The 15,444-nt window shown below is 53.7% G+C and overlaps 1 protein-coding gene across 1 annotated transcript in view; it reads right to left on the reverse strand.

The window, feature by feature from the left end:
* LOC135074340 (regulatory-associated protein of mTOR) overlaps positions 1-15,444 on the reverse strand; it is a 49,196-nt gene that overhangs the window by 12,100 nt on the left and 21,652 nt on the right. Inside the window, exons 13-23 of the mRNA XM_063968600.1 lie at positions 14,129-14,285; positions 13,582-13,660; positions 13,375-13,496; positions 11,734-11,846; positions 11,034-11,175; positions 9,819-9,926; positions 9,322-9,600; positions 5,379-5,508; positions 3,645-3,791; positions 2,867-2,970; positions 855-939 (exon numbers count right to left, since the gene is read on the reverse strand). Coding sequence (XP_063824670.1) covers positions 855-939; positions 2,867-2,970; positions 3,645-3,791; positions 5,379-5,508; positions 9,322-9,600; positions 9,819-9,926; positions 11,034-11,175; positions 11,734-11,846; positions 13,375-13,496; positions 13,582-13,660; positions 14,129-14,285 — 1,466 coding nt within the window. The remainder of the gene's footprint in view (positions 1-854; positions 940-2,866; positions 2,971-3,644; positions 3,792-5,378; positions 5,509-9,321; positions 9,601-9,818; positions 9,927-11,033; positions 11,176-11,733; positions 11,847-13,374; positions 13,497-13,581; positions 13,661-14,128; positions 14,286-15,444) is intronic.

Consider the following 15,444-nt stretch of genomic DNA (forward strand, 5'->3'; position numbering starts at 1 on the left):
AAAGCCTTGATCACACGTACACGTACACGTACTTGATAAACGGGCGAGACAGTAAAATGTTTACTCGGTCGAGACAGTTGGGTGAGCGAGTCACATACTCGAGCGCTCGGCCGAGCACTCGGCGTAATGTTCATACACACCGAGTACTCGGCCGAGAGCACTGTCTCGCCCGTTTGCTCGGTACGTGTGATCAAGGCTTTACATTATAATTAGCGAGTGGAAAAACAGGCTTGAACAAAACTCATCAACATAATATTGTTAATTTCGTCCTGTTACCTTTACTGACGTGTGAGTGGTTCGCCCTTTACGATGCGGCTGACAAAAGATGCGCTCAATGCGGCCGTTATAAAACTATTTACATGTAAAATTCTAACACCAATCTACACCAAAAAAAAATTTAACCGATATTAAGCATTGATAAAATATTACAATAGCTATCGGAAATAATACAGAACTGAAATACGAATATCCCATGACAGTTTACATAAATGAACGATAACACAACAAGCGAACACGAAAATTAGTATGAGGGTGATTATGATCATGCAAATGAAGACATAAGCCAAATGATGATGATGAACACAGAAAATGCAAGCATTCTGAGGGCTGAAGTAGACGACAGGTATTTTTGAAGTTCTTCGAAAGTAGCACGCAAGTGTAAATAATATCCTATTAAAGAAATTTTAATCTGAAGCCGTTTGATCAGAAGTCTTTAACCTTGCACTGTGTTGGAACAAACGTATCGGCAATGAGTGTCAAATATTTGTCCAAACATTCGTCTACTCCAGCCCCGTGGTTCGGGCAGCCGCATGCTGCTACGCGGCGGCATGACAGATGCGAGATGTAGGCGCGACTCACTGTCGGCGCCGGCGTGCCGCTGGCGCGCGCCGTGCCGCTCGTCGGCCGAGATGAACTGCTCCGACACCAGCTGCGCCAGACCTGCGCGCCACACACTACAGGCCCGGCCGCCCCGGGCCCGGCCCGAGCTCCGAACACGAGGCGCGTTGTACGAGATGACGACACCGATCACGATATAATAATACCACAGAATAATAATAAGTACTACGTACAGCAGTTTTACTTCGCGAAGGTAAAAATGTATGCTCAATGTCATTAACAATATGGTGTAATTTAGCCTGTCTCAAGAGTCAAGCACCATTTTGTTGACAAACGTCAGTGATCGGCACTGCGCCGAAGCTATACTACACTGGGCTGACTTCGGTAAAATTATGTGACGTGAGGTGCCAAACTGCGGAAAATGGCGGAGGAAATACATGATTTAGCATGAATTATCATGAATAATATTAACTACTTATTTACCTCTCAGTGTCTTGAGGCAACTTTAAAGAGTAGGTACATTCTGTGTTTTTATTATTATTTAGGCAGTTAATACTGCACAGTAGGTATTTAGTACACCATTTTCTCTATTTTCTTCCATCATACACAAGAATACGCGTGCGTGAGTCAATGTTCGCTCGTATGTGAGGCCTTGTCGAATAGTATCCTGTAGGTGGGCCATCGTGCGTGTTTTGTTTTCGATGTGCCTAAACTCGCGGAGATGAACAGGCCTGATAATACTCAGTTACGGTTGATTCATTGGTGGTGTCGTCATCGCATTGTGTGCCCGGTGTTCGCAGCTCTAAGCGAAATTGTAGTGCAAAGATGGTGTACAACCGCGTCCATAGGCCCTCGATTATGTTGCGAATCCATTTAACTGGGTGAACGATTTGTTGGTCATTGGCTAAAAATGGCAAAAAATGGTCCACAAAAAGCACATAGAAGTCCCACTTGACCAAACCAGACCATCCACATGGTTGACGCCGGGAAACTTTTCTTCCTACACAACTTTGTAAAGTAATTCTGATATTTTATAAAATATGTATAATACAAAAAATACATTTGCTTTGATATTTTTCAGGCGGGTGGCCAGAATTTTATTAAGATGTGAAAATAAGTAAACAGTAGTCATATGTTCTGTTTTTTATGTACGTTCAATATGACTGTTACACACAAAAATGATAATAATGTTCCATGAGTTTCATGCAGTAATGCCTGTTACATACACAATGACGCAGGGCGCTTGTTTGGTTAGACAACAATTCAAAAGCAATATGATGAACTTGTAGATTGTGGAATGTAATTGACTGAATTTCTCAAACATAGAGATGATGTGGGCGGGCGGAATGTTTTTAGGGAAGACAGACAAACAAATTGAGATAACATTATTTTAAATTACTATTCAACAATGTAAAGTAGTCGTTATTAGATGTGCAATATGATTTCCGTTGCCAATAATGTATTTCTTAACAAAAGAGTAAAATGAAAAAAATATTGAAGAAAGTCAACGATAATATGGTTCAACAAAAAAGTTTGCTCAAGTATAGTGAACTCTTAATGATGTGGAATCATTCAAGTATATTTTATTTTACATTTTAATTATCCAACTTCAAAAAACAGGTTCTCATGTCGGTTGTTTTTTTATGTTCAAAGAAGTCATTACGAACCGATTTGGAAAATTATTTTTAAAATTGAAAACATTATATTTCTAGGTTGGTCCCATATTGAAATGTTGAAGGTTGGCAGCTGTCGTGTGTTAGCAGAGTAAATACAAATGAGTAGGTCATCTTCATAGAAACGCACCGAGCGCGGTTTGTATGTGAGCGCGCCAATATACGTATGCGGCGCGCACGCACACGCTGACAAAATTCGGCGCAACCACCGCTAATTCACGCTAAATTTTGTCAGTGCGTGCGTGCGCGCCGCATACGTGTTGGCGTACAAACCGCGCCCGTGCGTTTCTATGAAGATGACCTACTCATTAGTATTTACTCTGGTAGTAGTGTGGTGGTAGTGAGTGGGTACGTACTGATGAGCGGCTGCGCGGGCGGCGGGCGGTAGTCGGGCTGCGGCCGCACGTCCAGCGCGCGCCACGCCGCCACCAGCGTCGGCTCCGTCGTGCTGCTCGACGGCCTGCCACAACAGTCGACACCTCTCGTCAGCCAGTACATTGGTGATGTGTGTGTACGGCTATTATTGGACTATGTCAATGAGTCCAATAGACGAAATTCCAGCCGGGCTAGGATGCGCGCAGTGATAAAATCTTATCGATGATTTTAGACGACAAACGTATGGGCTTATTGCGTAAAATCGATAAAATAGCACGATAAGAGCTTATCGCAGCGCACATTCTAAGCCTACAGCCTATTATGTAAAGCAGTCGAGGCCCCGTTACAACCGACAGTCGACAGACTTGTGCCTGCCATTAATCTTTCACCTCAAACATAATTCTAAGCACAATTTTTTATAATTTTGGCTGATTTTTCTAATTTTATTTCATTCTAGACGGCTGCATGACCTAACAACACGTACACGCCCATAGAGCATACTTCGTGGGTTCAATCCTCACGCTGGCTGGGTACTTTTTAAAGCATGTAAACCTTTGAAAAAGAGGCTGACAATAGTGACTGAGTTCTTGCGCTGCTTCTTCTCAGCACTGGCCCATTTATTGTCTTGTAGCAGTGGTAGGGTTAATACTGGGACGTGTAAAAGTGCTTTTTTTAAGCCTATTTACAGAAATAAATGAGTTTTAATGAGTTTTTTTAGTTTTAATGTAATTGTATGAAATGTGAAAGAAGCTTCCCGACCTGTAGACGGCGAGGTTGCCCTTGTGCGAGGCGACGGCCAGCAGCGCGTGGTCGTGCGCGTTGAGGTAGGCCAGCGCGCTGATGCGGCCCCACGCGCGCGCCCACGCGCCCACGCACAGCTTGGCCGCCGTGCCCCAGTCCCAGATGCTGCAATCATCATGTACCCCAACACATGTCACAATCATAGTACCCCAACAATATTGGTGGTATTTGAAAGCCCAATAAATATCATTAAAGAAAAAAACATTTCATTTCTAAATAAACGATTAACATATACCATAAATGTGACTTGAAAATAGACCTTACTTTGGGCTCGCCTCTGGGATCAATTAGACAAATTTTTATGGTTATAAAACCAAATAAAGATCTCACGTGTCCTCTTTAATAGATGGATAGCGATTAATCCCAACCTAAGTTTTATAGTCATAAAAAATGGCTATAGCGTAACTACCTATTTTTTGAAGAAGTGACTCTGGATCCTTGTAAAGACACATTTCTGGGGTAAAAACCTTTCCTTTAATGAAATGAAGTTTAGAACTAGGCTTTCAAATGGTACCAATGTTGGTGGGAAGTGGGGATGCATACGTTTGATAAGTGCTTGGCGCGGGAGGTGCGATTTATTTGATGCAGAGTGTATTTTGTCATAGGCGTAAAAGAGTAGATCGATTTAAAGCCTCAGAAGCTCGACAGCATTGGATGCCTGCCTTCAAATTATTATAATAATGCCGCTGCTTCACTTCTTATCTGTTTACTGTTTAAATTATCATCAGCCCGATTGTTGCGCGCGGTCGCGCTGCTAAAGTCGCCTAAATGTGAATTCAAATTCATTTATTCACAGAAATACACATCCATTAGATGTTTGTAAATAATCAATTTCGTTACAGCGTATCTTGCCATGACTGGCATGTGAAAGTTAATATAGGAGAACATGTCAAAATAATAATCATAAGAAAAGTCAGTCGAAAAATGAAAAACTTGTGTTTTTAATGTTGATCCGGCCTAATAAGAATGTACGGGCAAGCCATCGTACATTGCACTTACTTTGACAGTTACGTTTTGGACGCGCGTTAGTTACTATTTTAAGTATTTTTATCTTGTGCCGGATCTTGCCGTCCTAATAAGGACAACTTCTTTTCAGATCGCCTTTGTCTCCAGCCGCCGCGGCGCTACACACAGAGTGCGGCCAGTGCTCGCTCACCCGAAGTTGTCCTTGGAGGCGACGGCGGCGTGCTGCTCGTAGGGGTGGAACAGCACGCAGGCGGGCGGCGCGAGTGGAAGCCTGTCTCCAGCCGCCGCGGCGCTACACACAGAGTGCGGCCAGTGCTCGCTCACCCGAAGTTGTCCTTGGAGGCGACGGCGGCGTGCTGCTCGTAGGGGTGGAACAGCACGCAGGCGGGCGGCGCGAGTGGAAGCCTGTCTCCAGCCGCCGCGGCGCTACACACAGAGTGCGGCCAGTGCTCGCTCACCCGAAGTTGTCCTTGGAGGCGACGGCGGCGTGCTGCTCGTAGGGGTGGAACAGCACGCAGGCGGGCGGCGCGAGTGGAAGCCTGTCTCCAGCCGCCGCGGCGCTACACACAGAGTGCGGCCAGTGCTCGCTCACCCGAAGTTGTCCTTGGAGGCGACGGCGGCGTGCTGCTCGTAGGGGTGGAACAGCACGCAGGCGGGCGGCGCGAGTGGAAGCCTGTCTCCAGCCGCCGCGGCGCTACACACAGAGTGCGGCCAGTGCTCGCTCACCCGAAGTTGTCCTTGGAGGCGACGGCGGCGTGCTGCTCGTAGGGGTGGAACAGCACGCAGGCGGGCGGCAGCGCGCAGCGCGAGTGGAACGCCTGAGTCTCCAGCCGGCCGCAGCGCGCGCCGCGCAGCGCTAAGGAAACAATTCAAGTTTCAGCAGGGTTACAAGGTTAGGGTGGAAATACTATGAGCCTTGCCACACTGGCGGATTGCAAGCGGGGCGACGGCGCTGCGGGAACGCCGCGGTCACCAAAATGCTTGCAAAAGCGACATACTGCGCCGCGCCGTTGCTCCGCCCAGAAAACGCTTGCAATCCGCCAGTGTGGCAAGGCCCTAATAGCTTGCCTAGATACTGAAAACTCTGCTTTGAACTAAGAGGGAGTTAGAATAAGTAATAGAGCAGAAGAATGAAAAAAACCTAGACGCACTAGAGTCGCTGCATAATTTTAATAAATCAGAGAGAAAAGTTTACGCTAACTAACTTGAAATGAGTTGAAACATTAAAATCATGAAGGCAGCCAACTCTTCTCAGTTCCGATTTCCAGGAAGCGACCGTGTTACACCAACATGGCACATGCTACACCTCCGGTGCGCGTTACCTCGTGCCTCGGGGTCGCGCAGGCAGGCGGCCGCGTCGCTCGCCGCGTTACCTCGTGCCTCGTGGCGCAGGCTGCGGCCGCGTCGCTCGCCGCGTTACCTCGTGCCTCGTGGCGCAGGCTGCGGCCGCGTCGCTCGCCGCGTTACCTCGTGCCTCGTGGCGCAGGCTGCGGTCGCGTCGCTCGCCGCGTTACCTCGTGCCTCGTGGCGCAGGCTGCGGCCGCGTCGCTCGCCGCGTTACCTCGTGCCTCGTGGCGCAGGCTGCGGTTGCGTCGCTCGCCGCGTTACCTCGTGCCTCGTGGCGCAGGCTGCGGTCGCGTCGCTCGCCGCGTTACCTCGTGCCTCGTGGCGCAGGCTGCGGTCGCGTCGCTCGCCGCGTTACCTCGTGCCTCGTGGCGCAGGCTGCGGTCGCGTCGCTCGCCGCGTTACCTCGTGCCTCGTGGCGCAGGCTGCGGTCGCGTCGCTCGCCGCGTTACCTCGTGCCTCGTGGCGCAGGCTGCGGTCGCGTCGCTCGCCGCGTTACCTCGTGCCTCGTGGCGCAGGCTGCGGTTGCGTCGCTCGCCGCGTTACCTCGTGCCTCGTGGCGCAGGCTGCGGTTGCGTCGCTCGCCGCGTTACCTCGTGCCTCGTGGCGCAGGCTGCGGTCGCTCGCCGCGTTACCTCGTGCCTCGTGGCGCAGGCAGGCGGCCGCGTCGCTCGCCGCGTTACCTCGTGCCTCGTGGCGCAGGCAGGCGGCCGCGTCGCTCGCCGCGTTACCTCGTGCCTCGTGGCGCAGGCAGGCGGCCGCGTCGCTCGCCGCGTTACCTCGTGCCTCGTGGCGCAGGCTGCGGTCGCTCGCCGCGTTACCTCGTGCCTCGTGGCGCAGGCAGGCGGCCGCGTCGCTCGCCGCGTTACCTCGTGCCTCGTGGCGCAGGCAGGCGGCCGCGTCGCTCGCCGCGTTACCTCGTGCCTCGTGGCGCAGGCAGGCGGCCGCGTCGCTCGCCGCGTTACCTCGTGCCTCGTGGCGCAGGCTGCGGCCGCGTCGCTCGCCGCGTTACCTCGTGCCTCGTGGCGCAGGCTGCGGCCGCGTCGCTCGCCGCGTTACCTCGTGCCTCGTGGCGCAGGCTGCGGCCGCGTCGCTCGCCGCGTTACCTCGTGCCTCGTGGCGCAGGCTGCGGCCGCGTCGCTCGCCGCGTTACCTCGTGCCTCGTGGCGCAGGCTGCGGTCGCGTCGCTCGCCGCGTTACCTCGTGCCTCGTGGCGCAGGCTGCGGTTGCGTCGCTCGCCGCGTTACCTCGTGCCTCGTGGCGCAGGCTGCGGTCGCGTCGCTCGCCGCGTTACCTCGTGCCTCGTGGCGCAGGCTGCGGTCGCGTCGCTCGCCGCGTTACCTCGTGCCTCGTGGCGCAGGCTGCGGTCGCGTCGCTCGCCGCGTTACCTCGTGCCTCGTGGCGCAGGCTGCGGTTGCGTCGCTCGCCGCGTTACCTCGTGCCTCGTGGCGCAGGCTGCGGTTGCGTCGCTCGCCGCGTTACCTCGTGCCTCGTGGCGCAGGCTGCGGTCGCTCGCCGCGTTACCTCGTGCCTCGTGGCGCAGGCAGGCGGCCGCGTCGCTCGCCGCGTTACCTCGTGCCTCGTGGCGCAGGCAGGCGGCCGCGTCGCTCGCCGCGTTACCTCGTGCCTCGTGGCGCAGGCTGCGGTCGCTCGCCGCGTTACCTCGTGCCTCGTGGCGCAGGCAGGCGGCCGCGTCGCTCGCCGCGTTACCTCGTGCCTCGTGGCGCAGGCTGCGGTCGCGTCGCTCGCCGCGTTACCTCGTGCCTCGTGGCGCAGGCTGCGGTCGCGTCGCTCGCCGCGTTACCTCGTGCCTCGTGGCGCAGGCTGCGGTCGCGTCGCTCGCCGCGTTACCTCGTGCCTCGTGGCGCAGGCTGCGGTCGCTCGCCGCGTTACCTCGTGCCTCGTGGCGCAGGCAGGCGGCCGCGTCGCTCGCCGCGTTACCTCGTGCCTCGTGGCGCAGGCTGCGGTCGCGTCGCTCGCCGCGTTACCTCGTGCCTCGTGGCGCAGGCTGCGGTCGCGTCGCTCGCCGCGTTACCTCGTGCCTCGTGGCGCAGGCTGCGGTTGCGCGCGCACCGCCACACGCGCTCGTGGTGCGCGCGCGCCTCGGGGTCGCGCAGGCAGGCGGCCGCGTCGCTCGCCGCGTTACCTCGTGCCTCGTGGCGCAGGCTGCGGTCGCGTCGCTCGCCGCGTTACCTCGTGCCTCGTGGCGCAGGCTGCGGTCGCGTCGCTCGCCGCGTTACCTCGTGCCTCGTGGCGCAGGCTGCGGTTGCGCGCGCACCGCCACACGCGCTCGTGGTGCGCGCGCGCCTCGGGGTCGCGCAGGCAGGCGGCCGCGTCGCTCGCCGCGTTACCTCGTGCCTCGTGGCGCAGGCTGCGGTCGCGTCGCTCGCCGCGTTACCTCGTGCCTCGTGGCGCAGGCTGCGGTTGCGCGCGCACCGCCACACGCGCTCGTGGTGCGCGCAGGCGGCCGCGTCGCTCGCCGCGTTACCTCGTGCCTCGTGGCGCAGGCTGCGGTCGCGTCGCTCGCCGCGTTACCTCGTGCCTCGTGGCGCAGGCTGCGGTTGCGCGCGCACCGCCACACGCGCTCGTGGTGCGCGCGCGCCTCGGGGTCGCGCAGGCAGGCGGCCGCGTCGCTCGCCGCGTTACCTCGTGCCTCGTGGCGCAGGCTGCGGTCGCGTCGCTCGCCGCGTTACCTCGTGCCTCGTGGCGCAGGCTGCGGTTGCGCGCGCACCGCCACACGCGCTCGTGGTGCGCGCGCGCCTCGGGGTCGCGCAGGCAGGCGGCCGCGTCGCTCGCCGCGTTACCTCGTGCCTCGTGGCGCAGGCTGCGGTCGCGTCGCTCGCCGCGTTACCTCGTGCCTCGTGGCGCAGGCTGCGGTTGCGCGCGCACCGCCACACGCGCTCGTGGTGCGCGCGCGCCTCGGGGTCGCGCAGGCAGGCGGCCGCGTCGCTCGCCGCGTTACCTCGTGCCTCGTGGCGCAGGCTGCGGCCGCGTCGCTCGCCGCGTTACCTCGTGCCTCGTGGCGCAGGCTGCGGTTGCGCGCGCACCGCCACACGCGCTCGTGGTGCGCGCGCGCCTCGGGGTCGCGCAGGCAGGCGGCCGCGTCGCTCGCCGCGTTACCTCGTGCCTCGTGGCGCAGGCTGCGGCCGCGTCGCTCGCCGCGTTACCTCGTGCCTCGTGGCGCAGGCTGCGGTTGCGCGCGCACCGCCACACGCGCTCGTGGTGCGCGCGCGCCTCGGGGTCGCGCAGGCAGGCGGCCGCGTCGCTCGCCGCGTTACCTCGTGCCTCGTGGCGCAGGCTGCGGCCGCGTCGCTCGCCGCGTTACCTCGTGCCTCGTGGCGCAGGCTGCGGTTGCGCGCGCACCGCCACACGCGCTCGTGGTGCGCGCGCGCCTCGGGGTCGCGCAGGCAGGCGGCCGCGTCGCTCGCCGCGTTACCTCGTGCCTCGTGGCGCAGGCTGCGGTTGCGCGCGCACCGCCACACGCGCTCGTGGTGCGCGCGCGCCTCGGGGTCGCGCAGGCAGGCGGCCGCGTCGCTCTGCCCGAACGTGGCCGCCGCCCACTCCACGAACGCAGTCTGCACTATCGCCTTCTTGGCCGGTTGACCTGGTGGACGCGATCGATGTTTGAAAGGTATGCGATGGAATTCGGTGTAGGTATAATTTGACGTTCATAAGTGCCACTTGTGGTCTAAACTGAATAAATATTTTTGATTTTGATATTTTGATTTAATGGACATATTTCAAACAACAAAAAGTAACAAAATAAATACATACTAGTATTGCGTGTGTGAGTACATAAAATTTGAGTGTAAATATACTCACTAGAATTAGACGAGGTAGAATCGCGATCGCGAGTGGACTCGCGGTCTCGCTGAGCGACCGAATCTTCGGATATGGTATGTGGGAGGCCGGTCTTGGCGCGCCGGGATCCTATGGTACACAAAAAACATTAATTTAATTACATATTGAATTTTAACGATATTTGGTTGGTTAATCACTTTTTAACCTCATATTTTTAGTTACATAAAACATTTTAGCATGACATTTTTTGTCTTGACAAAATAACATAATCGGCCCGCCTACGTATAATAAAGCGGTGGCTGGCAACCCAGACACAAACACCGGTCTTGACGTTTTCGGTGACAGCCTCCCTAAATTTAAGTCAAAACTCAAGCTTGTATTCGGAACGACTTAGGCACCGAACAAAATGAACAGTTACTAAATCCTTTATATTGTTCGGTGCTTAAACTCTATACTCTATTCAATTGAATTTTGTTTTTTACTAGTGTATAATTACCCTAACATTGCAAAAAGAAATGCTGTGTATACCTGTAATTGAGGTCATATACGTATCATGTGTTAAACCATGTTAAAATGTATGAACTGTACTAAAGTCGGATTCTTTAGAAATTTCCCTAAATGTAAACAAATATGGCCAACTGACATTAAAACATTTTTAATCTGTGCCTTAGTGAGACGACAAAACCTCTCGTTAATCGCGGATTGAAATTATTGTAGTACTTACGTACCTATAGAAATAATTTATAATGCTTTATAAAGCAATGCATTAAACAATTAGTAGTACATTCAATGAAGAAAAAATACATTGTTGATTAAGACCCTATTTAAATGCAATCAGTAATAAAAATGATTGAATAATTGAAATAAAATCGATTAAATTTACCGATTATTGTCTATGAATTACAGGTTACAACACTGATGTGTCAGAGACAACATGGAGATAACACATAATTTTAAACTTCAAGTCAATTTGACAAATCTCACAAATTTTCATCGTTCACATATTTTGCTAAAATAATTTGTTTAAAGATTGATTCCAAACTTGTATAATCGTGAGAATAAAGTTGGTTTCATGGGCTTGTGAAATAATGTGTATGATATTATGAACACGTAAGTGATTATGGTGTAATTGTGTGCAGAAGTGTTTGTTTACATTTAAGGAAATTTCTAAAGAATTAAGGTATATGTATGTGACTTTGTTGGTGTACCTAATAAATAAATAAATAGTGAAAGTACCTGGGTGCGGCAGCGTGCGCACATCGCTGGCATGTGCAAGAGGCGAAGGCCGCGTGTTGGGCGACGGCGGCAGGGACGCGCTGCTGCCCGCGCCGCTGCTGCTACGCAGCGGGGACTCCACCTCGCGCCCCACCGTGTCCGCCTGCGGAACCATACACAATCACGTTTAGTGCCAACCTGCATTGATCGCATAGCGAGAGTTGTGAGTTGAGTATCTGTTTCGCTCACCACGCTGACGTCATGCGTAGTCTGACTCAGAAGAATGTATCGTATGCGCACATATTCCATAAATATATTAGCAAGGCAGTTAGTATAATCGGTATTTTAATTTGAATGTGTAATGTATTGTATGCAAATATTACTACCCGTTCGCGCCGGCAAACTTGCCGATCCGTGGAATGCGCGTCCCGCCTCCCCCAACCGCGATTACTTAGTGATTAAACGCAATTAATGTGTCTTATTTTACGCAAATACATAATTTTTATCAATATTAATAAATAATAAATATTTTCAATATAGTTTGCTATAGTTATAGACGCTTCCCTTCGAGTGACGTCATAATCGCCAGCGGCAAACTTATCGCGAACGGATAGTACGTTGCCTTGACTCTCGTTGCGTGATCTATACCCAAAACAAAAGAGAATAAACTAATTAAATTAAATCTGAAAAGAGCCAAGGCCGTAAAGAGTGAAGGTGTGACCTGGTTGGCGATGTAGGCGATGATGTCGGCGGCCATCTGCGCCACCTGCGGGTGCGGCTCGCGCGACATGGCGCACAGCGTGCTCCACAGCTTCATGTACACCGACCCGAAGCCTGCGCACAAGGGACAAGGTTCAACAGGGCATTTAATAACACTTGGCGCCGAACTCCATGAGAAGACAGAAATGTGATCAGTGTGCTTACCATGAGTTTACGTTAGGTGTGCTCGCTAGCGACTGTGTAAAAAAATGACATTTATTGTATGACATATTGTGCAGCGCCCCTAGCGGCTACTTTCAAGAAACAAAATCTTCATAGACATTTTTGACGTACTCGCTATCGAGCACACCTAACGTAAACTCATGGTAGGTACACAGAACTGCGAGTTCACGCGAGCGAGAGTGAGATTAGGTACAGTCAGCGTCAAATAGTTTGTGACACCCAAAGTAGGTAGCCAAAAAGTTCGCAACACGTCATTTTTACGATCTTCTTCTTTTCGTGTTGACAACAAACCTACACAGTGTCAGCCCAAAACTCCGCCACAAGAGTGGCGTTGTCAACAGCACTCATTTTTACAATGGAATAAGGAAGGTTGTGTTGTCAACTTTTTGGCCACTTTGGGTGTCGCGAACTACACTCAACATCAAATAAATCGCACCTCCCGCAACAAGCACTTACAAACGTATGCATCCCAACTTCCCACCAATATTGGCACCATTTAAAAGCCTAGTTCTAAGCTTCATTTCATTAAAGGAAAGGTTTTAACCCCAAAAATGTGTCTTTAGAAGGATCCAGAGTCACTTCTTCAAAAAATAGGCTATTACGCTTGAGCCAACTTTTATGGCTTGAAAACTGTTAAGTTGGGATTAATCGGTATCCATCTGTTAAAGAGGACACGTGTGATCATTATTTGGTTTTATAACCATAAAATTTGGTCTAATTGATCCCAGAGGTGAGCCCAAAGTGAGGTCTCTTTTCAAGTCACATTTATGGTTTAAGATAATCATTTATTTAGAAATTAAATTTGTTTTTCTTTAAGGATATTTATTGGGCTTTCAAATAACACCAATATTGTTGGGGCACCATGGTTGTGTCAGAAGAAAATCTTTAAAGTTCGCGTCGCGGAAGGTGCGGTTTATTTGATTTATTTATTTATTTTTAATGGGCTATCAACATGAGATACAGTATTATACACAATTAAAAAAATTAAGCCAAAGGTCTCTAGCTAACTGCTCCCACACAAACGATAACCACAGCATGCATAATATTATAATGTAAGCAACCCGTGAACTTTACACAATACAATAACATAATATAGTACCTAATTACAACTTTGAATTTAAACAACAAAAAGAAAGCAACAAAAAATAAAATAATAAGAGGCCTCCTAGATGCATGCCACCAGGGGCACGTCACCCGTCTTAATTGTTTTTAAGAAACCAGCGAGGCTTTGAAAATGTATATCAAGTTCTGGCAACTTTTTGCTGAGATCATTGTACAAACGAGATACACGAACAATTGGTGAATTGCGACCCATCCTCGTCCTACAAAATCTATTTCTGAACAATCCACAAGGGCACGTTATACGTTGATGTTGAGTGTATTTGTCGCTGACTGTACAAAGTAGTTGTGTGATGTTTACCGATGGAGGGCAGCACGCACGCAGGCACGGAGGAGCGCGGCGAGCGCGTGCCCAGTGCCAGAGCATCCACGGCACGATCCAAGTCCATAGTCCGCTCCGGCCGACGCGGGCGGGTGCCCTTGCTGCAAACACATAAAAAAAGTTAAAAAATCGTATTCAGAACAATTAGTTGTGTCGGTAAGATTCGATTTTTTTAGATTATCTTACTTGAAATTTCTTCTGTCACGTTCCTGGAGATATACAGCTATGAAATACTGCTCGAACGAGAGAACCAACCACTGCAAGGCTGTAACAAAATATAATTTATAAAATCTGCCTTCCCGTTCAGGGGGCTTAGTGCGAGTTTACATCAAACGTCATCGCTTACGACTGCGTAAAAAATGACAATAAGACGATTATCACACTGCACCGCGCTCCGCCGCGGTCCGCGTGGCGACATATAAAAAATCCCGCGCGCAGACGCGTTGTCAGTGTGTTGTGCCGCGCGTGTTTTCTATACAAACTGAGGTACTTGCATACAATGATTAAATCTGTCGTCCCGCGTACCGCGGCGGAGCGCGGTGCAGTGTGATAATCGCCTAAATAAATGTATGAGTGTGATAATCGCCTAAATAAATGTATGATGCGTCCCTAGCGGATACTTTCAAGAACAAAAATCGTCATAGATTTTTTTGAAGCACTCGTTAATGACTACGTTCAATGCAAACTCACTCTAAGCACAGAGCTTCATTTCAAACTTAGAATAATAACTCACCGGCTAATATCTCCATGCGCACGAGCGCGGAGGCGTCGGCGGCGGCGCGCGCGGCCAGCTGCACGCCCACCTGCTGCTCCAGCGCGTTGCCGTGCTCCGTGCGCGCGCCGTGCCACAGCACGAACGAGCCCAGCGCGAACGCGCACGCCGCGCGCACCTGCAACCAGGGGAGGGTTATAGCGGGGCACGCCAGGCTTCCGTCCGTAAGTACCTGCCGCTTACTGAGCGTTCGAAAGCAAAGTGAGAGGAATGCGACACGGACACGAAATCATAAAAAAAAGTTTGTATTTTATTTCATCGAACCGCTCCGTGACCTGGGGCGCGTCATCTTGTGGGGCAGTAACGAATCTGTCACGCAGTAATCTGTAACGTACCTTGGGCGCGTATTACGTCTTGTAGGGCAGTGGTCTGTTACGCGGTAAGTCGTGAGCCGCGTCGTAGGCGCGCCACAGCCGGCCCGGCGCCGCGTCCGGCAGCCGGCAGTGCCGGGGCTGCCACAGGGGCCTCACCTCGGGCGCGTGGTCGAGCAGCAGCGGGTACAGCTTCTCGTGCGCGAGGTCGCGCGCGCCGGCCCAGCGCGCCGCGTCGTAGGCGCGCCACAGCCGGCCCGGCGCCGCGTCCGGCAGCCGGCAGTGCCGGGGCTGCCACAGGGGCCTCACCTCGGGCGCGTGGTCGAGCAGCAGCGGGTACAGCTTCTCGTGCGCGAGGTCGCGCGCGCCGGCCCAGCGCGCCGCGTCGTAGGCGCGCCACAGCCGGCCCGGCGCCGCGTCCGGCAGCCGGCAGTGCCGGGGCTGCCACAGGGGGCCTCACCTCGGGCGCGTGGTCGAGCAGCAGCGGGTACAGCTTCTCGTGCGCGAGGTCGCGCGCGCCGGCCCAGCGCGCCGCGTCGTAGGCGCGCCACAGCCGGCCCGGCGCCGCGTCCGGCAGCCGGCAGTGCCGGGGCTGCCACAGGGGCCTCACCTCGGGCGCGTGGTCGAGCAGCAGCGGGTACAGCTTCTCGTGCGCGAGGTCGCGCGCGCCGGCCCAGCGCGCCGCGTCGTAGGCGCGCCACAGCCGGCCCGGCGCCGCGTCCGGCAGCCGGCAGTGCCGGGGCTGCCACAGGGGGCCTCACCTCGGGCGCGTGGTCGAGCAGCAGCGGGTACAGCTTCTCGTGCGCGAGGTCGCGCGCGCCGGCCCAGCGCGCCGCGTCGTAGGCGCGCCACAGCCGGCCCGGCGCCGCGTCCGGCAGCCGGCAGTGCCGGGGCTGCCACAGGGGCCTCACCTCGGGCGCGTGGTCGAGCAGCAGCGGGTACAGCTTCTCGTGCGCGAGGTCGCGC

The sequence above is a fragment of the Ostrinia nubilalis genome, chromosome 9 (assembly GCF_963855985.1).
Source record: "Ostrinia nubilalis chromosome 9, ilOstNubi1.1, whole genome shotgun sequence".
Lineage (NCBI taxonomy): Eukaryota > Metazoa > Arthropoda > Insecta > Lepidoptera > Crambidae > Ostrinia > Ostrinia nubilalis.